The 27,241-nt window shown below is 38.9% G+C and overlaps 1 protein-coding gene across 4 annotated transcripts in view; it reads right to left on the reverse strand.

The window, feature by feature from the left end:
- Positions 1–27,241, reverse strand: part of REV3 (recovery protein 3) — a 65,702-nt gene that overhangs the window by 26,339 nt on the left and 12,122 nt on the right. Inside the window, exons 4-14 of one of the 4 annotated variants that reach the window (XM_039034165.2) lie at positions 19,276–19,325; positions 19,056–19,168; positions 18,899–18,941; positions 6,910–6,978; positions 5,990–6,151; positions 5,709–5,880; positions 5,489–5,580; positions 4,930–5,322; positions 2,642–4,124; positions 2,163–2,372; positions 1,641–1,969 (exon numbers count right to left, since the gene is read on the reverse strand). In XM_039034165.2, coding sequence (XP_038890093.1) covers positions 1,641–1,969; positions 2,163–2,372; positions 2,642–4,124; positions 4,930–5,322; positions 5,489–5,580; positions 5,709–5,880; positions 5,990–6,151; positions 6,910–6,978; positions 18,899–18,941; positions 19,056–19,168; positions 19,276–19,325 — 3,116 coding nt within the window. Of the gene's footprint in view, positions 1–1,640; positions 1,970–2,162; positions 2,373–2,641; positions 4,125–4,929; positions 5,323–5,488; positions 5,581–5,656; positions 5,881–5,989; positions 6,152–6,909; positions 6,979–7,491; positions 7,513–18,898; positions 18,942–19,055; positions 19,169–19,275; positions 19,326–27,241 lie in introns of those variants that run through there. The other 3 variants (XM_039034167.2, XM_090314722.1, XM_039034168.2) reach the window with 3 other exon arrangements.

The raw sequence follows: 27,241 nt of genomic DNA on the forward strand, positions 1-27,241 counted from the left end.
TTCCTGTATAGCTCTGATTTTGATTGTAACAGTTATCATGAGTATTTATACGTACCTCATTACCAAGATTTCGAGCAATTAAAGTCGATCCTTCAAGTTCAGAGCATGCAGACACTCCCAACATTAGTTTCTTCCTACTTTCTTCTCTTCTTACTTCTGCAAAAACTTCTCCGATATTAAGTAAGGGTTTAATAGCTAAGATTCTACCACGTACCTCGTCTAATTCTTTATTAAGGCTGAGAAGAAATTTGAACACTCGTTTCTTTTCAAATATCTTTTTGTATGTAGCTTCATCTGCAGTGCATTCCCGCTTGTGGCTTTCAAATACATCAAGTTGTTGCCAAAGACGAGACAATTGAGTGAAGTAGTGAGTAACTTGCATATCCCCTTACCGTATCTCATGATTGCCTTCAATTTCAAATGATTCCGTTGTATTTTCTTGGTCAGAATAGGTTTCACGAGCTGCTTTCTAGATTTCGCTTGCAGACGAAAAGAGTAGAAATCCTTCACCAATCTCTGTCGTTATGGAGTTGATTAACCATGACATAACCATATTGTTTTCGGCTTTACATGTCTTGTATTTCAAATCAACTTGGTCTGGATGGGATTTTCGCTTGATAGAGAATCTTCCTTTCCTTTTCCACATATAAACATCACAATAAATTGTGACCAAGGGAGATAATTCCTTCCATTTAATTTGTGATTATTAATTGGAAGTATGGTCCCTTCTGTCTTGTTAGGATTCACAAATGCCATATTAGAATGTTAAATTCTGTAGAGGAAGATATTTAGTACTTACTCAAATATTCCTTGTAACAAAGGAAAAAACAAAAGGATAGCTTCTCAGATCCAAAGCTGGAGGAAAAAGGGATCCAAAATAATAATAAAAAAATGGTTTAGATATGTCCAGACTCGCGACCCACGAACAGATTTAGCAACGGCACAAGAAAAATAGGGGAAACGGATATGCTCACGACCCAAGACCCGATTCAACAACGCGCGGATTCAGCCCATGACCTTAATATGCTCGACCCGGTTGGATACACGATGAAAAACCCTTGCTCAGCCACGATTCGTTTCAGAAGATTTCGATCGAAGCTGTCGCACTTCATCCCATGATTCTTGGCCAATTTGTTTCAGAAGATTTCGATCAAAGCTTGGCTGCGACTTGCTTCTGACACGAAGGTTGGCTGCAATTTTCTTCTATTTGGATGATTCCTCACAGATTTGCTTCGGACATGAAACTCCCGGTTATAGATAGAGGTTTTCTGATGCACAACTTCAAACTAATCGGTATGTTGATTGAAGCTTCAATGCTCTATTTTTCTTTGTTAGGGTTTCGAACATGAAACCTATGGAAATTCACAGAGTAGCTCTGATACCATATTGAAATTTATCAATTCTCTAAATTTTTCTCATTCCTTTACAAATGGGTATAGTCCTAATATATACAATGATAAGAGCCAAACATGGCAAAGATAATCGAGGGTACAAAGAATGGAAATAAGAAAAGAATATTACAGAAAAAGAATGAATACTAATTAAAAAATAATATTCCAAAGAAACAGGCAAAAAGAGGACTTTCAATATTCAACACTTCCAAAGTAAAAAATAAAAAGGAGAGAGAATGTAATGAACACCTCTACGCTCAACAATGTTAATTGCTGCATTCCTCCAGCACTTGCAGGATCACAAAACCCAATTTGGCTGAGAGGAGTAGCCTTTGATATCCCATCTGGGCCAGAAATTTGAGATATATCTTGTGACGAACTCGCACAAGCTCTTACTTCTGCTGTAATTCCTCCACTTCTGACTGGTTCTAAATTTTCAGGAAAAGAAGTTTCGTCTGCAGTTGAGTTAGGCAGGCCTCCATGATTTACTATATGACTAGTATGAGATGAAGAAGCAAGTTGAGGCAGAGACTTGTTCGGATCATCAACTAATGGTTTTCCTGAGCTGATCCCAAGAGCTGTAAATGAAATACTTAATAAGCCCTTTGAAGGTTGACCTTCCTATAAAAAGCTTAAAAGGTAATTTTCCAATTAATCATGAAGGATCTACATGCATTAGACTTACACAAAACAACAACAACGCGATAACAGAAGGAAAAAAAAAAAAAAAAAGGAAAGGACAATAATGCCTCGTTGAGTTCTGGTTATCACCTCCCTGTTCACTTGTGAGCCACTGGCTAACACTATCTGTAGAAGGAGGTGAGTTTACAGGTGTCAAAATATACATGAAGGAGCCATCATTTCGATAGTGAATAGGAACACCCATGGCAGCTTCTTGCGGAGAACTGTAACCATAATCTTCAAAAATATCTTTCTTGTCTCTGTGTAGAAAAAATGGCAGAAGATCATCCAAAGCTCTCCCTGAAGAAAATGAAGGTTATTAATAGTCAGTACCATTTCAGCAGGAAAAAGTCATTTAAAGCTCTTGTTGTTCAAATTCATCGCTTGCAAGGAAGGAAGGGAATCATAGGATCAGCGACATTTCAAATTCCCAAAGAACTAATAAATAAAGTATAAAAATCATAAACCCTGCATTTCTACCCCAAAGGATAAACGTCTTCATGCATAAATTAATCTAGGAAGGTAGATAAGTACCAGCACCACGTGCATAAAGAAAATAGAATTGTGACCTGTTCTCCCTTCAACGTCTTTCTGATCCAAAGGAGCAAGTTTCCAGGGCATGATAGACGAAGTTGAAACGTTTAAATGTTCCTTATGAATCAAATCTGCATTTGGAGGCTTTCTGCGAGTAGTCAAACCAATTGATAATGTTTGCTCACCGTGAAAATCGGCAACCATAGACACAGAGTGGCCAAGCCCAGACAAAACAGAATCCTCTTTTTGTTTTCTATCATTACTATACTGATTAACCAAAAGAAATCTTCTTTTTGTACTTGGAGCCAAATAATCCTCGTCTGCACATTGTATGGAAGGTGTGCTCTCATGAGCATTAGCATCACTTGCACCAGAATTAGATTCCTTGCTAGCCAAGATTTCACAACCACCTAGAGAAACAGGACCTACGCCTAGGGTCTCTGACTCAGAGAGCCACACATAAGAGCACACTTGAGAAGGACCTGTAACTATTTCAGATCCAGGGATTTCTCCCACATTTGGTGAACTAGCTTGCACTAAGCCATCACACCCATCTACAAGCGGCAGTTTACCATACATGGAACTATTAGAATAAGCAGACTTATTCTCATAAAACACGTCAGAACTTGAATTTTGATTAGTTAAACATGGCATCAAATGGGAAGAATCCCGAAATCTCAAGCTATGCTCATTGGACTGAAACACTTGAGAATCCAAGTCTCTTGACCACACTTTTCTTTGCCTGCTATCAACAGTAAAATTTTTAACTTTACCATATCCACAGTCAAGTGGCTCATTTCGATAGTGACGCTTCCTCCTCATCAAATCACGTACAGAACGTTCTACAAAGACATAGCCTTCCCTGGAGTTATATGTACCTGCACCTGCACCTGCATTTTGTAATGTAACATCCATCTGTCTTCCATCATCTCTAGAAAAGTAACTGATGAATTCAGAATCTTTGGTCAAACTTGCACATATATCAGGCCTGCAAGAATTGACACATGTTGAATCTGTATTCAATTTCTCAGTCTCGTGAAAAGGTAAAGATCCCCACAATGATTTCTCTTTTTTGTGACTGCAAGAACCTGAATCAATGCCATGCAATGCCGCAAGTTTGGAAGATTTTTCATTCTCAAAATTTAAATCCCTATCAGCTGAGTTTTCAGTCGACCCTCCACAAGAAGAGAACACATCATCAGAAGCACCATCAAGTTGGGGAATAGTTTCTTCAGAAGAAGACCTGTGAAGATGCTCATCATCTGGACAACATTTTCTCTTGTTAAACCCCTCAAATTCCTCTAGATCTTCAACTGAATCAAGGATGTCTTGACACTCCTTTTGAGACTCAGAACCATAATCCTGGCTAGCTCTCTCTAGCACTTGATCCATGTTCGCTGCAGGCAACAAGGGCCCCAAAATTGTCTCACAAAGAAGTTCATCATCGGAATTGATATCTTGTGCAGCCTGAGAAGTAGCTAGCCATCTCAAGAGTCCTAGTGCCTCCTCGTCGACAGCCTGAAAAGATGAAAATTTCAAAATAAACATTAAAACCCAAGCATGACTGATGTTGGAATAAAATCAAACATTCGGTTCGACTCAAAATGGACTATAACCCACTGTTACGATCACTTTTTATCTTCTCATCTTCCAACCACTTACCAAATAGAATTCAGCTCCCACAAAACTTCACCTTACTGAACCTATTTTCTTCTTTTTCTTCTTCTTCTTCTTCTTCTTCTTCTTCTTCTTCTTTTTTTTTTTTTTTGGGAGAAAATTTTGATATATTTCATCATATACAGTTTAATTATTTTTTAAACAAATGCGAGAAAATACCACCAATGTTTGAAAAATCCAAACCCTGAAAATTTGCCCATTAATGTTGAATATAAAAACTCCCATGTATGAAGTACAACGGAATATGCAAGAATTCTCTTGTCAACAACATTCTACAAAGTATTAAAATTTATAGACATCGAACTTGTTAGAGTAGATCAAGGGGCTGATAAGAACACATGATCAAGGGAAAGAAAATAAGATAGAGTATGAAAGAAGAATTATCCTCAAATTACACCCAGATCCCCCTTGGATGTAGTGAAGGAAGGAAACAATCAAGGCTAAGAGCAATTGATCGACCCTAGTCCAGTTTGTGACATCTACTGCCAAAAGAACTTGATACACCACATCCCTAAAGTAGGTGGAATGGTAATTTAACATGGTATCAGGTAACATAAAAATTAAGATATCAAGTGTAGAATCACCGTGACGATTGACATCCACGCAAAAAGAGAGACAACGCCTAACAACAGCAGCAATTAGTTACCTTGGGAGTTACTTGAACTTCATCCATAGACAATCTTGGGACCACATCCTCTCCTTCAATCAGCATTTTGTCATAATCTTCAAATGAAGAAGGGCAAAATGAGTCTGAATTAGTTCTGCTTATCTCCTTAACATGTTTCAGAGGCTTGCCATCAGAACATCCTACTCCAGTTATATCTGCTTCATTAGCTGAAGATGTCAAGGACTGCACCAACCTTTCATCTTCTTCAAGTGGAGTTAACACTGATGGACTTTTTGGTCTCTCATATAATTCAGTCAGTTTTTTCTCATAGTCCACACCAAGTGAGAAAGCCTCCAAAACTTCTTTTGGCAATGGTTTTCCAGGATCAGGTGGCACTGGTGCCTCCTGCAGGCCAGTTCTCCTATACTCCTCCTGGGATACGGACAAGAAGCAACTTCAATGAACAAGCATGTATATATACCAATTACATATTACAGCTAAAGAGTCCATCATACAGTGTTTGCACGTGAATGCACATAAAAATAACAACACAATTAAAATAATAATAATAATAATAAAAGACGGGACAATATCAAACCTCCCAAATTGAAACAAGTGATTGAACCATCTTCACGTCCGAATAGGTTTGAGAAAAAGATGTATAGAGTTTAGAATGTTGATTGAGAATATCTGCAGAACAGAGTTTTTTGAAAGCCTTAACATCACAAGGAAACAAATGAGTTATAAGGCAGCCATCTACTACGACCTGTTAGAAGAAAGTATTTTCACATCAAATATAATTACGAAGCCAAATGAACCTTCTACAGCAACATCTCCCTCAAGTTCACAAACACTTTGACGTTTACAGAAATTGACACCATTGTCATCTAAGGCATCCGTTGCATTAGGAAAATTCCACATCCAATCTGTTGGAATTTTAGAAGATATCCATTCTGGTGAAGTTGATGCTGCATCATTACTTGTATCTGCCTAATGAAATTTCCAAGAGGACACCCATTATTTGCACAAACATTCAATCATGCAAATTGTTATACTTGGGTGGGTGTGGGGGCATCAAAAGGACAAAGAATACGAATACCTGAGGATCAGAAGGCATGCTAGTTGGATTATCCATTGCATGATTCTCACGCATGTACCGGAAAATGTTATCTAATTTCTTCCCTGAAGCATCTGGTATTGGATGACGGAACTTCAATTTCACTAGATGCAGAAGACCCATACCATACAAATTATAGTCAACCTAGCAGAAACAGTAGTTCAGATCTAAAATGTCAAGAGCTACACGAATAAAGATTAAAAAAAAATAAGGCTTCCAAAGTATCAAAATGAATTGAATGCTTAACTGTATGCTAGAAGATATTTATGATACACAACGAAGGGAAAGCAATGTAGGAATACCTGCATTTCTAAAACAGAGTATGACAGCCTCAAGAAAAAAAAGGCTTTGAACACAGCAAAATAGAAGGCTAACTCATTGACGGAGACACACTAATTGAAGATGAGTACCTTAAAACAACTAACGTAATACAATATTTTATATATGCGATAAGCAAAGTGCTTATAGTAAGTAACAAAATCAAGGACAATTGCAAAATGGGCGTTATTAGCCAGAAGCTATTTAGGTACCTGATAGTTCAAAGTAGTTTTGAGTAAGTTATTGTTATAGAACCATTCTCCAGCCTTGATGAGAACGGGATAAAGGGCTAATAGTAAAATCAAGTTAACAGCTAGCTTAGACTTCATTCAACTAGCTTTATAGTAAATTGTTGTTATAATTCTATTATCGAGCCTTGATGAGACCAAGACAAAAAACTTAATAGTAAAACCAAATACACATGTGCCCAAAAAAACGAGAAAGAGAAAAGGGAGGCAGACAAACATAGAAACTAAATTGGAACTAGATCAGGAAACTAGATGAAATCCACTAGTCTATCATTCACAAAGTAGCTGAATGTATGTATCATTTATAATTATTTTGGAATTCATAAAGCTACTCACAAGGAACTGCAGGACAAATGGTATGTGGGACTCATAAGGCTGTATACTCTTCTCGAGAACAGCACCATTCTGGAGAAAGAAAAGGAGTAAATACAGTTACCAAACACAGATCTTCCAAGCTGCCTACAAATGACACAAGCAAAACATCCACATGATAGAAATGAACAATTTTGATTAAATTTATGGTGATAGGGCCAAACTCTAGGTTTGAACGATGTGGAAACAGACATCCAAAAAAAAAATTAGTGCAGATTACAAAACCACCCCTAAAATAGGATTTGCAATTATACCCTTAAACTTTTAAATTTAAAAATTGAGCCCTCAACCTTATCCAAATGTTAAAATTGGAACCTCAAACTTACATAATTGTATAAATTGTAATAATTATGTGAGTTTGAGGGTTCAATTTTTATCATTTGTGGGTTCACCAAATTTTAACACTTTTAGAGGCTGTTTGAGAGCCCAACATAAGATGATATATCCCTACATCCTATATCATCTCAGTGTTTGGAGGCCCATTATCCTATCTCACCAATTTTAATTGTTTGTGGGCCCATTTTCGAAACGTGTTTCGTATCTCACCGTCATTTTTCTTTCGTGTATCGTATATCATCTCAGTGCTTGAACATACTCGATCATACTCGATCTTCATACTCGATCAGAACTCCCCAGACATCATAACTCTCCAGACATCAGAACTCCCCACATCCTATATCATCTCAACGCCCCAAACAGCCCCTTTAGAAGTTTAGGACCCAATTGTTACTATTGAAAGTTTAAGAGTATAATTGCAACTACCACCATACTTTAAGGGTGGTTTTTTGCAATTTCTCTCAGTATAGATACTTGAAATCAACAACAGAAATCAAATTTTGAACTTTGAGAGAAGAGATTTTTATAAGAAAATTGATAGTATAAAATTACAAAAGGGGGAAACCCGTGTAATGATTACAAAAGACCTCTCCAATTTGGAGAGAAGGGAAAGTAGAAAAGTTACTAAGATTATTTTTATTTTTAAAAAAAAAAGGAAAAGAAATAAATTCTCAAAAGAAAATCTCTAAACTAAGACAGAAAAAAATATTCTTATCCAAAATTAATCAGACAAGAAACTGATTTATATTTATTCAGAAGTTCAAAATTATATAGATATGATCCTCATTGTGCATTATTAGAGCATTATTAGAGAACATAAGACTCCAGTTCAAAACCAATTGGCAAGACAAGGAGTAGCTCATCTATCTTATAAAGAGTATGAGATCCCTTGATTTTTCCAATGTGAGATCCTCAACATGCATCTAGATCAATTGGATGTGTGGATCAAATATTAGGAACTGAACTTATTATGAAAACCTGAAAATGAAAATAATTTAAATTATTAAAATAAATAGAAAATAATACAAAAGACATCGATCAATTAATGAACTATTAATTAGAACTAGTTTTGGATTATAACAGCCAGAGATGAAAATGATGAGAGAAATTACTGTAGACTTCATTGAAAGTAGAGCTTAAAAAAATAACCAAAAGTTACTGTTGAAATATGGTGTATTTGCCTAAGGGAGTTTTAGTCTTTTTACTTCTCTCTGCTATTTTAAGATTGTTCTGAGTCTATTTATTTCTGAGTCTGTGGTGCTTTGTAAATGTAACAAATTAATAAGAATTTATCTATCATGGTTTTTCCTCCCTGGCCTAGGGTTTTCCACGTAAACCTTGTCTTCGTCTTTTCTTCCCTTATTTTCAACGGTATCAGAACAAGGTGATGAAACCCTAGCTGCGATAGAAGAAATTCAATCACCAACCCTAGCAAGTGATGGAACGCTCCAACCTTGAAGACATTGGGACCAGTTTCGCGTCGATCCCTCAGCCGATCACGCCGGGTTCCAACTCCAACACCGAGCCGTTCGAGCGCCACTTCCAAGCTGGTCCGTCCTCCAACGTTCTTCCAATCGGAGTGCCGGTTCTTTCAGTCGAAGTGCCGACCCTCCAGCCGTCACACCAGCCTCAGTTTCGAGTCGTCAATCATATGAGGGAAGCTTCCTCCTCGGTTTCATGTGGGCAAAACCATCCTACAACAACCTCCTACATTCCCCATCAGCATGGGTCTATTGGTTTTGGTGGCTTAGGACCAATAAGTCTATCCCCGGTTGGAGTTCAACAACAATTAGTTAGTCTTCAGCAACAGATTGCAACGCTCAGGGCTGTTTTTGGGACTACAAATCTCCAGAAAAATTCCCACTCAGATTTCTCATCCAGACACCTTTGTATACGGACAATCCGGTACTGCTTTCCCTAATTTACCTACTGCAAATATTTTATCTGGATCTGTGGGAAATTCTGCAAGGGTAATCACAGGAGAGAAACTAAATGGCCAAAATTATTTCTCCTGGTCACAATCCGTTAAAATGGCTCTTGAGGGGCGGCATAAGTTCGGGTATTTAACTGGCGATATACCGAGGACCAAACCCTGGGGACCCTCAAGAGCGTTCTTGGAAGGGAGAGGACTCCTTACTCCGCTCGATGTTGATTAATAGCATGGAACCCCAAATCGGAAAACCTTGCTCTATTCTACTTCTGCTCGGGACATTTGGGATGCAGTCCAAAAACTGTATTCTAAAAGGCAAAACGCATCACGCCTATATACATTGCAGAAACAGGTCCATGAATGCAAACAAGGGACTATGAATGTGACTTCATACTTCAATAAACTGTCTTTACTGTGGCAAAAGATGGACTTGTGTCGAGAGATTGTCTGGAATTGTTCATGTGGCGGAGTTCAATATTTGAAGATTGAGGAAATTGATCGAGTTTATGATTTCCTTGCTGGGTTCAACTCAAAATTTAATACTGTTCGCAGTCGAATTCTTGGACAAAGGCCGATACTATCTGTTATGGAGGTTTGCTCTGAGGTCAGGTTGGAGGAAGATAGGTTGACTGCTATGAACGGTTCCACCATTACAACTGTTGATTCCGCTGCGTTCGGGGTGAAATCATCTAGATCTAATAATGACAAACAGAATGGGAAATCTCCTCCAATATGTGAACATTGCAAGAAACCATGGCACACAAAGGATCAGTGCTGGAAACTACATGGTCGACCCCCGAATAGCAAACGACGTCCTCCAAATGACAAGTCAAAATCTAGTAGAACAATCGTGAGTGAGTCTACTAATGTTGTTGCACAGTCTCAGGTGACCAACCCAAGTGACCCAGGTACTGCTGGGGTTAGTGCGATTGTCCAATCAGGTACCCCTCAATCTTTTAGTCTTCTTATTGAGGGACGTTATAATTCTATAATTAGGATTTTCCATTCCTGTAAATATTTTGTGATATTTTCCTTTTCTATGCTTTGTACACTTGTATATATTCATATCTTTGGTGAATGAATAGAGCATTCTGATTCTTTCTCAAACCTAAGAGTTTTACATGGTATTAGAGCTCTCTAAATAAACTTCGGGTTTTTGTGAACCTTAGGGTTTGAGAATTTAGAACCCATTTGTGATACGTTTAGGGTTTTATGGAGAGGTGAGTTTACACTTTTGCTCACAGTCGCCGTCGTTAGAAGCCGCCGCCGCCGGGGAGAAAAAAAAAACTGTTTTTTTTCCTACACCGCCCAGTCCTCTTTGGAGCCCAACCGCCGATCTACAAAACCTCAAATTCCGGTTGCCATCTGACCAGCGCATGAGGCTCACGCGCCTACTATTCTTCTTTGCCGTCCTTTTTTGTTTGTTTTCTGTGGGTTTCTTCAATGTGGTTGACTCTTCTTGGTGGTGTGTTTGTTTGGGATATATAGATATTCTCACTGCTTGTAAAGACATCTCTTCAGTAAATTAGGGTTTGATTCTCTGCTGTCCGGAGTCTATTGTTTTTGAGGTAATGGCTGATAAGAAACCAGTAGTCATGTCTAAGATTGTTCCTATGGTGTCAAAAGTAACTGAACACAAGTTGAATGGATCCAACTACTATTCATGGAGATCAAATGTCCGTCACTTTATTAGGAGCATGAAGATGGATGATCACATCACAGAAGAACCACCGATTGATGCTAATAAGAAGATTTGGTGGCGGGATGATTCAAGGATGCTTCTACAAATCAAGAATTCTATTGACCGTGAAATTGTTGAACTAGTAAATCACTGCGAATCAGTCAGGGAACTATTGGAATATCTAGATTTCCTTTATTCTGGGAAAGAGAATATTAATAGAGTGTTTGATGTTTGTAAGACACTATATCAACCTGATCAAGGAGAAAAATCTCTTACAAGCTGCTTTATGGAGGTTAAAAATACATGCACGGAATTCAATGCCTTGATACCAATCAGCACGGATCCAAAAGTTCTAATGGCTCAACATGAAAAGTTGTTTATCATGAGCTTTTTAGTAGGTCTTGCACCTAAATATGAGATGGCCAAAGATCAAGTATTGTCAAGCTCAAATATCTCCTCGTTGGAAGAAGCTTACACTCGAATACTTCGTACTGAAAAGACACAAGCAATTACATCATCTGACTCTAGCAGTGCTTTGATTGGGCGCACAAATGATTATAGAGGTAATAAGGGTGTTGAATCAAATAGCTTCAAAGGTCATCCAAATAACCAAGGATCAAATTCAGGAGGTATTGTTTGCTATTATTGTCATAAACCTGGCAATACGAAGCGTGAATGCAGAAAATTGCTGAATAAGGGTCAGAGCATGCCATCACACTCTGCACATGTCGTCTCTACTCCTGATAATCTTGACAAGTCAATTACGATTTCTGCAGAGGAGTTTGCTAAATTTCAGCAGTATCAAGAGTCATTGAGGGCATCATCTTCTACTCCCATTACGGCCATCGCAGAGACAGGTAACATTTCTAAATGCCTTCTTTCCTCCACGTCAAAATGGGTCATTGACTCTGGCGCTACAAACCATATGATAGGTAACCCCAGTTTATTCTCTAACATTTGTACATTTACCTCTTCACCTAATGTCACTATAGCTGATGGAACCTCCATAGGATCAGGAACCGTCCATCTTACTGAATCAATTTCTTTGTCATCAGTTTTAAATTTACCACATTTCTCGTTTAGTTTGATTTCGGTCAGTAAACTCACTCGTGATCTTCATTGTTGTGTCTCCTTTTTTCCTGGTTATTGCTTATTCCAGGATCTTATGACGAAACAAACTATTCGTAAAGGACGTGAATTTGGAGGTCTTTACATCTTTGAACCACAAACACCTACAGTCATCACATGCTCAAGTGTGTCGTCTCCCTTTGAAGAGCATTGTCGTTTGAGTTTGTATCCTTGAGTCAATAAACGAGCTAGTGCTCCTTTTGAATTAGTCCATTCTAATGTTTGGGGTTCTTGTCCTATTGAGTCCAAAGGAGGTTTCGGTATTTTGTTACATTTGTCGATGACTATTCTCATGTTATGTGGTTATATTTAATGAAATTCGTTCTGAGTTACTTTCTCATTTTCGTAACTTCCATGCTGAAATCCAAACTCAGTTTAATGGTGCACTTAAAATCCTACGGAGTGATAATGCTAAGGAATATTTTTCTCATACACTCAAGTCTTATTTAGATGCCCATGGCATTCTTCATCAATCTTCTTGTGTCGATACTCCATCTCAAAATAGGGTTGCAGAACGAAAGAATCGTCATCTCCTTGAGACAGCCAGAACTTTGATGTTTCAGATGCATGTTCCAAAATCCTTTTGGACTGATGTTGTTTCCACAACTTGTTTCTTAATAAATCGCATGCCTTCTTCCATTCTTAAGGGTGAGATACCTTTTCATACTTTATGCCCCCAGCAACATTTGTTTCCCATTCCACCTAAAATATTTGGTTGTACCTACTTTGTTCAGGATGTTCGGCCTCAACATACCAAGCTGGATCCAAAGTCCTTAAAATGTGTTTTCCTTGGCTATTCCCGAGTCCAAAAGGGGTATCGGTGTTATTGTCCTAGTCAAAATAAATATTTCGTCTCTCCTGATATCACGTTTTTTTAACATACCCCATTTTTTTCATCACCATCATTCTCTCCGAATAAGAGTCAGGGGGAACATAAGGAATTAGATGATTTCCTTGTCTACACAGTTACTTCTCCCTCCAATCCTCTTCCTGATTCATCTCAACCTGTGGCTACCTCTACTCTTCCACCCATCGTTAAGGTCTATACTCGACGACAACCTCCTTCAATTCCATGCCCTGTACCAGAGTCTTCTTCGTCATTGGATCCAGAAACGAGTGATGATCTTCCTATTGCTCTTCGTAAAGGTAAACGTACATGTGCTCATCCTATTTCCTCTTTTGTTTCATATAACCATTTGTCGCCTTCCACATGTTCATTCATTGCATCCTTAGAGTCTATATCCATCCCTAAAACTGTTCATGAGGCTTTGTCTCATCCTGGTTGGTGTGCCGCAATGGTGGAGATGACTGCCTTAAATGATAATTGTACTTGGGATTTAGTTTCTCTCCTTGCAGGAAAGAAGGCTATCGGTTGCAAATGGGTATTTGCAGTTAAAGTCAATCCTGATGGTTCTGTTGCTCGGTTAAAAGCACGCCTTGTAGCGAAAGGCTATGCACAAACTTATGGCGTTGACTATGCTGATACTTTTTCTCCTGTAGCAGAAATGGCATCTGTGCGGTTGTTTATTTCATTAGCTTCAATCAATCATTGGCTTTTACATCAGCTTGATATTAAAAATGCATTTCTTCATGGTGATCTTCAAGAAGAGGTGTATATGGAGCAACCACCAAGGTTTGTTGCTCAGGGGGAGAATGGAACGGTGTGTCGCCTTCGTAAATCCTTGTATGGATTAAAGCAGAGCCCACGAGCTTGGTTTGGTAAATTTAGTCAGGTGATTGAAAGTTTTGGAATGTGGAAGAGCATGTCAGATCATTCAGTCTTTTTTAAGAGATCTGAGGGTGGTGTCATCTTGTTAGTCGTATATGTAGATGATATTGTGATTATTGGTCATGATTTTTTAGGTATCCAGTCTCTAAAGACCTTTCTTCATAGTCAATTCTACACAAAAGATTTGAACATGTTGAAATACTTCTTAGGAATTGAGGTAATAAGAAGCAAGAAAGGAATTCTATTATCACAGAGAAAATATGTACTTGATTTGTTGACTGAAACAGGAAAGCTAGGGGCCAAGCCATGTAGTACCCCAATGATGCCCAACTTACAACTCACAAAAGATGGAGAATTGCTAAAAGATCATGAAAGATATAGGAGGCTAGTGGGAAAACTTAATTACCTTACAGTGACTCAACTCGACATAGTCTATTCAGTAAGTATTGTGAGTCAGTACATGTCATGCCCTACAGTTGATCATTGGGCTGCATTGGAACAGATTCTTTGTTATTTAAAGGCTATTCTCGGGCGTGGTTTATTATATAAGGATTATGGTCATACTAATATTGAATGTTTCTCAGACGCCGATTGGGCAGGATCTAAAGAAGACAGAACATCAACTTCGGGGTACTGTGTTTTTGTTGGCGGTAATTTGATTTCTTGGAAGAGTAAGAAGCAAAATGTGGTGTCACGTTCAAGTGCAGAATCAGAATATAGAGCAATGGCACAATCTGTGTGTGAATTGATTTGGATATATGAACTTCTTGTTGAGTTGGGATTTGAAATCACCACACCGACAAAGTTGTGGTGTGATAATCAAGTAGCACTTCATATTACGTCTAATCCAGTATTTCATGAAAGAACTAAACATATTGAAGTTGTTTGCCATTTTGTACGTGAGAAAATTCAACAAGGGTTGGTATCTACAGGATATGTGAAGACTGGAGAACAATTAGGAGATATCTTCACGAAAGCATTGGATGGAAGACGTATAGATTATCTTTGTAACAAGTTGGGCATGATTAACATATATTCTCCAACTTGAGGGGTAGTGTTATAATTCTATAATTAGGATTTTCCATTCTTGTAGATATTTTGTGATATTTTCCTTTTCTATGCTTTGTACACTTGTATATATTCATATCTTTGGTGAATGAATAGAGCATTCTGATTCTTTCTCAAACCTAAGAGTTTTACAAGGGACAAGAATCATGGATACTAGATTAAGGAGTGACCGTTCACTTAACTGGTTGATCTAATCGATTTCTCTCATATTCTTCGAGTGCTGAAAATGAGATGATTCGGATTGCAGATTGGTCCTTTGCTCTTGTTGCCGAAAAGGGTCATTTGTCTCCCTTCCATGGCTTGATCTTACAAAATGTGTTACACGTGCCAAAGATCTCTTACAATTTGTTGTTTATAAGTAAAATGACTAGGGATTTAAACTGCAGAGTTATTTTCTCACCTGATGATGTTTCCTTTCAAGACTTGAGCTCGGGGACAACGATTGGCACTGCCCGACATGATAGGGGTCTCTATTTCCTTTCTAATGATGCTACCTCTAGGAGTTTGTCTAGGACTAGTTTATTATCTACATTTACAATTTCTGAAAAAGATTATTTGTTGTGGCATTTTCGCCTTAGTCATCCAAACTTTCAATATATGAAATATTTATTTCCCCATTTGTTTCATAATGTGGATATTTTTTCGTTATCTTGGGATGTCTATATACGTGCTAAACAACCTAGGGTTTCCTTCCCCTCTCAGCCTTACAAACCTTCCCAATCTTTTTGTCTAGTTTATAGTGATGTTTGGGGTCCTTCAAACATTACTACCTTATCCGATAAGCGTTGGTTTGTCACTTTTATCGATGATCACACACGTCTTACATGAGTCTTTCTTTTTATTGATAAGCTGGAAGTCACGTCTGTTTTCCAACATTTCTATACTACGGTCGAAACACGGTTTAATACGAAGATTGTTATTCTTCGGAGTGACAATGGGCAGGAGTTTGTTAATAACACCCTACGCAAGTTTTTAACTTTGAAAGACATCGTTCATCAAAATTCGTGTGCTCATACCCCACAACAAAATGGAGTGGCTGAACGGAAAAATCGCCACCTTATCAAAGTTGCCCCTTCCCTCATGCTTCCTGCATCTCTTCCCTCATGTTTATGAAGGGATGTTGTTTTGACTGTTGCACACCTTATTAATCGGATGCCCTCCAGTGTTCTTAAATTTTACACACCCCTTGAGTGTTTCAAAGAATCTTTCTTATCCACACGTCTCATCCTAGATGTCCCCCTTCGGATGTTTGGGTGTACTACCTTTGTTCGTAGTCACGGTCCTCACCAAACTAAATTTGCTCCTCGTGCTCAGAAGTGTGTCTTTGTCGGGTATTCACTTCACCAGCAGGGTTATAAGTGCTTTCATCCGTCCTCAACGAAGTACTTTGTCACTATGGGTGTCATGTATAAACCCTTTTTTCCCGTTAGTCTTCTTCAGGAAGAGACCACTAGCAAAGAGACTAACTCATCTACATATTTCATTCCTATGGACTTCTTTCCTGCGCCTATCCTCGATACAAATGACCATGTCCTTCCTACTAAACAAGTACCCTGGATAATATACTACAGGAAGAATCTTAGAAAGGAAATATTGCCTCCTATTGCTCCACCGGAAGCTGTCCAAGAATCGAAACCGGTACTAGCTCAAGTTCAAGGTACTTCTATTTCTGATGATGGTTCTGAAGGTGCAAATGATTGCGTTGGAGGTGATGTGGGTAAGAATGATTGCATTGGAGGTGATGTGGATGAGAATGGTGGGACTAATGAGATTGTCCCAGACAAGGTCGAAACTGCAGGTGGTAATGCGTCACCAAGAGATACTCGGGAGAGTGAGGAATTGCCACAAATGGGCAAGTGTGGCCCCATTCTTGTATTAATGAGAAGTCAGATAAACCAGGAGATTATGATGTCACGCTTGATATACCAATTGCACTACGGAAATAGACTAGGTCATGTACCAGGAACTCTATGCATAGTTTCCTGTCTTACAGTAACTAGTCGTATGGGTTGCCTTCACTACCAACTTGGATACTATGACAATACCTACCAACGTGCATTTGGCCATGGAAATTCCCGAGTAGAGGGTTGCTATTATGGAAGAGATGAAATCTCTCGAAACAAATGGAACATGGGATCTGGTTGCACTCCCTAAAGACCATAAAACGGTTGGGTGCAAGTGGGTGTTCACGGTTAAGTATAAGTTTGATGGGACCTTTGATAGGTACAAGACCAGACTGGTTGCTAAAGGATTTACTCAGGCATACGGGATTGATTACTCATAAACTTTTTCCCTAGTGGCAAAGTTGAACACAATTCGAGTTCTTCTCTCAGTTGTTGTTAACAAGGATTGACCTCTCCATCAACTTGATGCAAAGAATGCATTCCTGAATGGTGAGTTAGCAGAAGAGGTATATATGAGCCCTCCTCCTGGATTTGAAGCACAATTTGATAGTCGGGTTTGTAAACTCAAAAAATCCTTATATGGCTTCAAACAGTCTCCGAGAGCGTGGTTCGATAGATTCACCACCTTTGTTAAGTCCCAAGGTTTTGTTCAGGGGCATTTTGATCATACCTTGTTCACAAAGAGATCAGCATCAGGGAAGATGGCTGTTTTGATTGTGTACGTTGATGACATTGTTCTGTCAGGTGATGATGCAGCAAAGATTGTCAAATTAAAACGGAGAATGACAGATGAGTTTGAAATCAAAGATCTTGGTAGTCTGAGATATTTCCTCAGAATGGAGGCAGTGAGATCGAAAGAAGGAATATCTGTTTCTCAACGGAAATATACTCTGGATTTGTTGAGGGAAAATGACTGGATGTAAACCCACTGATACTCCTGTTGAAGTCAATACCAAGCTGGGGGATTTTGTTGAAGGAGTTCCTGTTAATAAAGAAAGGTATCAGCATCTCGTAGGAAAATTGATTTACTTATCTCATACCAGACCAAATATATCTTATGTTGTCAGTATGGCCAGTCAGTTTATGCAGACTCCTTACGAGAAGCATATGGAGGTCGTCATTCGAATTCTGAGGTGTCTGAAATCTGCTCCGAGAAAAGGCTTAATGTTTAGGAAACATGACAAAAGATTCATCGAGGCTTATACTGACTTAGATTGGGCAAGATCTGTTACAGATCAAAAATCAACCTCTGGATACTGTACTTTTGTGTGGGATAATCTTGTTACCTGGCGAAGTAAGAAACAAGGGATAGTTGCTAGAAGTAGTGTTAAAGCAGAATACAGGACGATGAGTCTGGGAATATGCAAAGAGATATGGTTGAAGAAAGTTCTGTCTGATCTTCACCAGGACAGTCATGAGCCTATGAAAGTTTATTGCGATAATAAGGCAACTATCAGTATTGCCAACAATCCAGTGCAACATGATAAAACAAAATATGTGGAGATTGACAGATACTTTATTAAAGAAAAACTAGACAGCGGCAGTATTTGTATTCCTTACATTCCTTCAAGCCAACAGGTTGTTGATGTCCTCACTAAAGGATTACCAAGGCAAAGCTTCGATACTTATGTTAGCAAGTTGGGTCTTATTGATATCTACGCCTCAACTTGAGGGGGAGTGTTGAAATATGGTGTATTTGACCTAAGGGCATTATGGTGTATTTGACCTAAGGGCATTTTAGTCTTTTTACTTCTCTCTGCTATTTTAAGGTTGTTCTGAGTCTATTTATTTTTGAGTTTGTGGTGCTTTGTAAATGTAACAAATTAATAAGAATCTATCTATCGTGGTTTTTTCTCCCTGGCCTAGGGTTTTCTACGTAAACCTTGTCTTCGTCTTTTCTTCCCTTATTTTCAGTAGTTACTATTATCAAACTTCGTTTCGTTTACGGCATTGATCTCAATAGTTTAAGCTCTTGATGTAGTTCCTAATTTCTAACAAAAGAAGCATATTTTCACTGCAAATTCTCCATATAATATACTGACAAAATATTATGCTAAGCAAATCATCATCTGTTACAGAGAAACAGATGACGTTGCAATGTCCACCATCCAGTTCAGCATGTAAATCAACAGGATAAGAAATATGATGGCTGCAAAGTGAAACTTCGAAAACTATACCAGCAGAAGATTTGCAGCGCGGGTGATATCTTGAGGATAATATCTAAATTATTGTCAAAGGCATTCAATCACAGGTTGCAGACTGTTAATATGGGCAGGAAAACCTATTGAACAGTATAACAGATGGATAAAATAAAACTTCGTTTCATTTGGATACAAATATATCTTCATAAAAAGCTCTTCTGATGAATGGTAACCATAAAGCTTCTTCGCTCGAACAAGATTATAACCATGTACATGCTGTCTCTTTGAACCAGAATTGCCTTTCAGCTTCAAAGCTCAAACAGAACCAAAATAATGTCATTAGCAATGAAAGAACAGGGATTAACACATAATTGAGAGGGAACTTAACCCTTAGTTGTCCTCGTAAAGAATACCTTTAAGGCTTTTTCAAGGGCAAGAGATACATCATTCCCTAAAGCTTCTCCTGTGCAAAATAAAAATCTTTAAGCTATAGTAGCACCATAACATAACAGTGTCATAGATTCAATGATCAAGCAGGTGCATGAAAATATAGCATGCTGGAATAGCCATTCAATTATTTAAAAATAATAAAAAAATTATTTATAACTATTTATTTATTAAAAAATACTGCAACCCTATAATTTTTTTAGAGAACAAAATTTCATTGAAATAATGGAAAGAAACTAGTGGTCAAAAGTACACGTAACCCTAGAAGGGAAAGAAAATAAAAGGCATAAAAATATAAAAAGACAAGATAACAGCATAAGGATAAATAATCCAATTGAGACATAAGTCTTGAATAGAGAAGTTTGCATAATGTTTAGAAAGAGACGGCCAAGTGGAAGCTTTGAGGCAAGATGAACTGAAACAATCGAACCAAGGAAGTAATTTATTGTGAAAGATCCTCTGATTCTTATCAAACCAAATTTCTGATAGAAGAGGTTTCACTGCACCACAAAAGCTTTAGATTTGAAGGTGAAGGAAGGACCAACCAGCAAATGAAGAACGTTGTCCTTGAAGAAGTTTGGAAACACCCACTGAACACTAAAAGTTGAGAACAAATTCCATCATCATTGCCTTGAAAATGAGCAATCAAAGATTAAATGTTGCAAAGTATCATTGTCTGACATACAAGTGGCCAAACTGTTGGAACATGCAATGAGAAGGCGTCTTTCTTTGAAGGACTTCAGACTTGGGACACTTAGACTTCCATATGGCCAAACAAACCTCCATATCACCCAAATAAGAATATTGATGTGAAGGAAAAAATGTCCCTCTCCCCTCCCATCCCACCAGAACTCACCATGTCTCCTCACCTTAACCGCGCCCCTTTCCCTCCCGCTTCCCTCCTCTCTTTCACTTTCCGGCTGTTTTCCTTCCTTCGGCTTTCTTTGCTCTGTGTTTGTGCGCTTCTCTGCCATGGAGATCAAAAGCTGTAACATCCTTGATCACTTTTTCTGTACGTGTCAAGAGGGACTCGGGTTCCTTGTGGAAGATTTGAAAAGAGGCCAAACCATGTTCCTTTCAATGGCCTCAGCCCTCTAGCTTCAAGAAAGCTTTCGAAGACTTCTCATTGGCCCAACATTTGGATTCTTTTTACTAAGGGAAAGAGTAGACCAGAGTTTCATTCGTTTAGCCAAATTTCGAGATAAAGATAAGTGGTTTGTAGAGTGTACAGTTTGGCCAGCTTCAAGGGGAAGAAAGAACATCCACATTCCGTATGGTGATGACAAATCTGGATGGCAAGACTTCAAGGACATGATTGAAGCCAGCATACACAACTTCAAAGAGCCCCCTATTCAACAAGTAAGTTCTTCCTCCTTTAAACTCCCTTCTGAGTTAGTTCAGGTCAGTAACACTCGGCCAGCGCCTCCCCTCTTGGGTCATCAAGAAAGAAGTTATTCAGAAGTGTTAAAAGAGAGAAAGGAGCTCCCTCATTTGGTTTCTAAGCCCCCAAAGATTAATGTCGATTCGCATCAGAAGTCCAATGTTCCGACGTTGGCAAAACAGAACAGGAACTCCTTTTGGATTCAAAAGAATCATGATGTGTTCAAAGAAGACTTTGGTAGCTTATGGATCATCTCAAGACTTTTGGTTTTTAACGAATGGAAGGAAATTGCAAAAGAGCTAACTGAGGCCTTCAACTCCATTGTCATTATAAATCCCCTGTTTGCAGATAAAGATTTAATTAAGATCAGTAATGGTGATCTGAACGATCTGGTTTTAAACTCGGGCAAGTGGCAGTTATTTGGTTCTTATCATTTGATGTTCGAAAAATGGAATCCATTAAGGCATGGCAGACCCTTAGTAATGAAAGGATTTGGTGGCTGGTTATCAATCAAGAACCTTCCACTGGACTATTGGTGCAGAAACACGTTTGAAGCCATAAGTGCTTATTTTGGGGGTTTAGAATCGATAACTTCAGAAACTCTCAACCTCACTAATTGTTTAGAAGCCAAAATTCAAGTTAGAAGAAACCTCAGTGGCTTCATGCCGGCAACTATTGAAATTAAGGATGAAAATCGTGGCAATTTCTACTTAAATTTTGGTGACATTGAATGTTTAGAAGCTCCCTTCAAGTATTTTGGTAATTTACTCTTTAAGGACTTTTCTAATCCAATTGACTTAGTTTGTTTGAATCAAGTTATTAAAGATGACGGTGTCAATTTCCATATTGCTATTTCAGAATGGTCCTTCCTTGTCTCCTCTCAATCCAAGCCGAGTTTCTCAAGAAACCCAAATCCAACCTAAAAAAAGTCTATCTTGAAGCAACAAATCCTGAAAAATGATGCAAGCTTTGCTGAGGAATGTGAAAAGTCACCTTCTCTGGAAAGTTACACAGATAAATCAGCCACTCATTCTTCATTTGTAGCTGGAGAAGTCGAACAAGCATCAGAAGGTAAAGAGTCCCCAGTGAAAGAAAGTGAAAAGTCACAGATCTTTTATGTAAATATGAAAAGGTGCCCCGAGTAATTAAGAAGAGAGAGATGGGGGAAGGAGGTAGTTCAGCCGACATTATACCTTTAGAAGTTGAACAGTCATTCGTACAAAAAAAAGAAAAGTCTTTAGGACTTTGCGGCGTGGGAAATTCTAATTTTAATTCTCGGCAGTCATTTTTACTTATCCCGAACACCAAGGAAGCCCATTCGTCACCTAAGTTTGCTCCACTCCTCCCATTCTCTAACCTGATTAAGCCCTCTTCCCCTGTCTCCGTAAAAAAATTGGTTCCTCTGCCACTGCCAGACTCAGCACCCACCTTAAGCAATCCCACCCCCTCTCTTGTACCTCATCTTCCTCCCTATAGTAAGGCAGCGCCAAGACCTAGCAAATCTGTGGCTAAATGGCACTCCAAAGCAAGACACCCCCCTTGCCTCTTTAAATCCTTCCCAAAGCTTTCATCAAAAGAAAGCAAGTGAAGGATTCTTTCAAGAAGTCCTACCTCAAGTAAAGACAGTGGCTGATCAAAATCCGGATTTGCTAGAAGCTAGATGCACTTCAGTCCAAGGACTGTCCCAAAGTATCAGGTCAGCCCCCCTTCCTTCTCACCCTCCTCTCTTTGAACACTCTGTTTTTTCCTTACCTAATTTAGAGTTAACTTTTCTGAGAGGCTCACCAAGCTCTTCCCCGGGTGCATATTCAAAAGAAAAAGGGGATGCCCTCATTGATTCTCCCTTCAGTGTGAGCAGTGAAGAAGTTGATTGGAATATTTCAGAGGAAATTACAAAGGATTCAAGGAAAGAAGCCCCCCTTTTATCTGACTTAAATCCCCTGTTCCAGACAGAGGATGAAAAGTCTTCAGAAGCTTTAGTTGCCGGCTCCATCTCTCCAGCCACGTGCAATCTTCCAGCCCATCTGAAGTCCATAGTCACTGATTGCAGACTTATTCTGGATTGACAGTTGGCTGCTGAGGCTGCAACCAAAAATTTAGGTCCATAATTATGAAAATTGTGACATGGAACACGAAAGGCCTAAAAGATGTTAATAAAAGGTTGGCTCTCAAGCGATTTCTAAAGAAACATAATCCAGTAGTAGTTTTAATTCAAGAATCAAAGAAAGAAAGTTTTGAAGCAAGCTTCATCAAATCCCTTTGGAGCTCCAAAGAAATAGGATGGGAATTTGTGGAATCATATGGCACTTCAGGTGGTTTACTGACGTTATGGGATAAGAGTTTGATTTTTGTGGTTGAAACCTTGAAAGGAGGGTATTCTTTATCAGTAAAATGCATCACTGCTTGTAAAAGGACTTGTTGGATCATTAATGTTTATAGGCCAAATGACTACAAAGAAAGAAAATTTGTTTGGCCAGAACTCCTATCTCTCTCAGTTTATTGTGATAAAGCTTGGTGTATCGGGGGAGACTTTAATATTACAAGATGGGCTCACGAGAGATTCCCTTTGGGCAGAAGCACTAAAGGAATGAGGAAATTTAATAACTTCATAGACCAAGCCAAACTTCTGGAGGTCCGATTGGGAAATGGCAACTTTACTTGGTCTAGGGAAGGGGTTTCAACTTCAAGATCTCTATTAGACTGTTTTTTCATCTCTAAAGCATGGGATGAGTTGTTTGAAAACTCTAGAGCTAATAGACAAGTCCGTACCTTCTCTGTTCACTATCCAATTTTACTAGAAGCCGGTTATTTCAGCTGGGGTCCATCCCATTTTAGATTCTGTAACAGCTAGCTGCTCAATAAGGAATGTGTCAAACTCATTGAGACTGCTTGGTTAAGTAGTGAAGCTCAGGGTTGGGTTGGTTTTGCCCTTAATCAAAAACTGAAAAAGGTAAAAACAGCAGTCAAGGAGTGGCATTCTAAATTCCAAGAAGCTCAAAGAAGGAAAAAAGAAGGGCTGTTAGAAGAAATTGAAAAGTGGGATGCTCTTGCCGAATGTTCTACCCTTTCTAGCAGCGAAATGGCAACTAGATCCACTCTAAAATCAGATTTAATGTCTTTTTGTAGGCTGGAGGAAGTCAACCTAATTCAGAAAAGTAAGTTGAAGTGGCTCAAGTTGGGAGATGAAAACACAAGCTTCTTCCATAAATTCCTAGCAGCAAAAAAGAGAAGAAACTTTATTTCTGAACTAATAGATGATCAAGGGGTGCCAACGAAATCATATAGAGAGATTGAAAGCTTAATCCTGAATTTCTATAGTAGCATTTTCCTTAAATCCCCGAGGATGAGACACATTCCTTTGAACCTAGACTGGCCATGCATCAACTCAAATCAGAATTTGACCTTACAAGCCAAGTTCTCAATTGAAGAAATAAAGTCAGCTATAAGAAAACTTGGAAAATGCAAAGCACCTGGCCCCGACGGCTTCACTATGGAGTTTTTGTTGAAATTTTGGAACCTAATAAAGAAAAACTTGCACTCCACCCTTGAGGAATTCTACAAGAATGGTAAGCTCTTAACGCTTGTATAAAAGAAAACTTCATTTGTCTAATTCAAAAGAAGAAAATAGCAGTTGCGGTTAGTGATTTCAGGCCAATTAGTTTAACTACCGTGATATATAAGGTCATTACAAAGCTGCTAGCTGAAAGACTAAAATCGGTAATGTCTAATATCATTGCTCCTTCCCAAAGTGCCTTCATTGAAGGAAGGCAAATTTTGGACCCCATTCTTATTGCTAATGGAGCAGTGGAGGAATATAGAGTAAAAAAGAAGAAGGGGTGGATTCTCAAGCTTGACTTGGAAAAAGCTTTCGACCGCGTTGATTGGGAGTTCCTAGAAAAGGTGTTGAGAAACAAAAATTTCAGTCAAAAATGGATAGAGTGGATTATGGGATGCGTTAAAAATCCCATGTTCTCAGTCTTCATCAACGGTCGACCAAGGGGAAGGGTGGCTACCACAAGAGGTATAAGGCAAGGTGATCCCCTCTCACCATTACTTTTCCTTATTGTTAGTGAAGTGTTAAGCGCATTGGTGAATAAGCTCATTCAAGCCAGTCTTATTGAAGGATTTGTGGTTGGCAAAGATAAAATTCAGATCTCCATCCTCCAATTTGCGGACAGTACTCTATTATTTTGTAAATATGACAGCATCATGCTTGCAAAACTGAAGCAAACTGTGGAGTTTTTTAAATGGTGTTCGGGTCAGAAAGTGAATTGGGAAAAATCAGCCCTTTATGGTATCAATGTGGATGAAAACGAGCTGATTTCCACAGCTGCATCTTTGAATTGTAAGGCTGACCACCTTCCCTTCTCCTACCTAGGGTTGCCTTTAGGTGGGTATCCGAAAGGCAACCGGTATTGGACAATTTTCAAGCTAAATTGGACAAATGGAAACGTTTCAACCTATCAAGAGGAGGTAGAGCCACTTTATGCAAGTCAGTCTTGTCAAATCTCCCAACTCATTATATGTCCATTTTCCTTATGCCCGAAGGAGTTGCATCAAAGATGGAGAGGATTACAAGGAACTTCTTTAGAGAAGGACATAATGGCAGCAAGCTAAATCACCTGGTGAAGTGGGCTTCAGTGCAAAAACCTTTGGCAGATGGAGGCCTCGGCCTTGGTGGTTTCAAAAGTATGAATTTAGCACTCCTTGCTAAATGGGGCTGGAGATATTTTAATGAGGAAGGTTCTTTTTGGAGCCAAGTAATCAGAAGCATACATGGAAAAGATTCTTTTAATTGGCACATGGCAGGTAAAGGGGGCAAAAGTTTGAGAAGCCCGTGGGTCAGTATTTCGAAGTCTTGGCTAAAAGTTGAGTCTTTGGCCACATTCAAGCTTGGAAATGGCAGCCGGATTGCGTTTTGGTTAGACCCTTGGGAAGGAGTGACTCCTTTCAATACCTTATTTCCAAGTCTTTACAGAATCACCTTGTTTCCAAACGGTTCAGTAGCTGACTTGGGACAGCCGACTGGCCGCTTGGTCGATTTCCTTCCGCCATTTGCTTAAAGATGAGGAGATGTTTTCTTTTCAAGAGTTGCTTGGGGTTCTTGCAGCAAGAAGAGTTTCAGTTGAATTTGATAAAGGGTCGGTCTATTTCAGCCTCAGGTCTTTTCACGGTCAACATCCTTAAAATACACCTTTCCCCCTCCTCCCCTTTGGACAAATCTCTTTTCTCGGCCTTGTGGAAGACAAGTAGCCCTCGAAGGATTAGTATTCTTGTCTGGATAATGCTTTATGGACAGCTGAATGTAGCCTCGGTTTTACAAAGGAAGTTGTCATCCAACTATATTTCCCCTTCAATCTGTCCTTTGTGCCTACATTCTATCGAAGATTCTCTCCACCTCTTCTTTGCGTGCTCCTATTCAGCTTGGTACTGGGAGAAGTTGTCCATCTTCAATATTTCATGGGTTATGAGCAATGATTTCAGGGGTAACGTGCTGCAGCTATTAGTTGGAACAAACATCCATAAATCCAGCCGTTTGCTTTGGTTTAACACGGTCAAAGCTCTTTTGGCAGAACTTTGGTTTGAAAGAAATCAAAAGATGTTTCATGATAAATCTCTTGGTTGCCAAGACCGCCTCGAATCCACCCGTCGTCATGCCTCTTCCTGGTGTATCCTCTCCAAGCCTTTTAATAGCTACATTTTATCAGATTTCAATCTCAACTGGAGAGCTTTAATCTCCCTTCCCAACAGCGGTTCTTAGCCTCGTCAGTAGTTTGCTTTTTTCCTTGGTTTTTTTAGACGGTCTTGTTTTGTTTTTCTCCCCCATTGTTCGGCCATTGTTTGGGCTTGTAGTGTTGTTTGTTCTATTCTCTTATTACTAGTTTTATTTTTAATTTTATTTTCTTGGAAGTGATGAGGGTGCTAAGGGGGTGTCAACCTAGTTGAGATGCCCGGGTGCGCTTACTGATCCTTTTGGTTTTTGGACGTTGTATCGTTCATTGTATAACACTCTTGTACTTTGGGCCTTAGCTCACATTTTTTTTAATATAATGAATTGTTTCCTTTTCAAAAAAAAAATAAGAATATTGATGTGCTTGAGACATTTAGATTTCCATATGGCCGAATAAACCTCATTTTTTTTTAATAAAAACAACTGCTTTCATTGGGAAAAAATGAAAGAACATAAGTGCATACAAAAAATCAAGCTCACGAAAACCCCACTAAAGAAAGACTTCCAACTAGGTAAGATATTGCCTAGGAAATAATTACAAAGGATCTTCGAAACCAAAGCCCAAAGAGAAACATGAAACCTTAATAAAGACCAAAACTCGTTAGGGTCCCTCTCCACACGACGAAACACCCTACTGTTCATCTCCCCCCAAAGGTCCCACAATAAAGTGCACATCCATGCAGACCACAGAAAACGACCTTTCTCTTTAAAAGGCAGAAGGAGGAACTTCCCGATCATCAACCGCACATCCCTCTAATGAGCAAGCACAAAATCAAACTCCTGCAAGAAACCATTCCACACAAATCTCACAAACAAACCC

Source organism: Benincasa hispida, chromosome 6 (assembly GCF_027475165.1).
Source record: "Benincasa hispida cultivar pf3 chromosome 6, pf3_genome.v1.1, whole genome shotgun sequence".
Classification (NCBI taxonomy): Eukaryota; Viridiplantae; Streptophyta; class Magnoliopsida; order Cucurbitales; family Cucurbitaceae; genus Benincasa; species Benincasa hispida.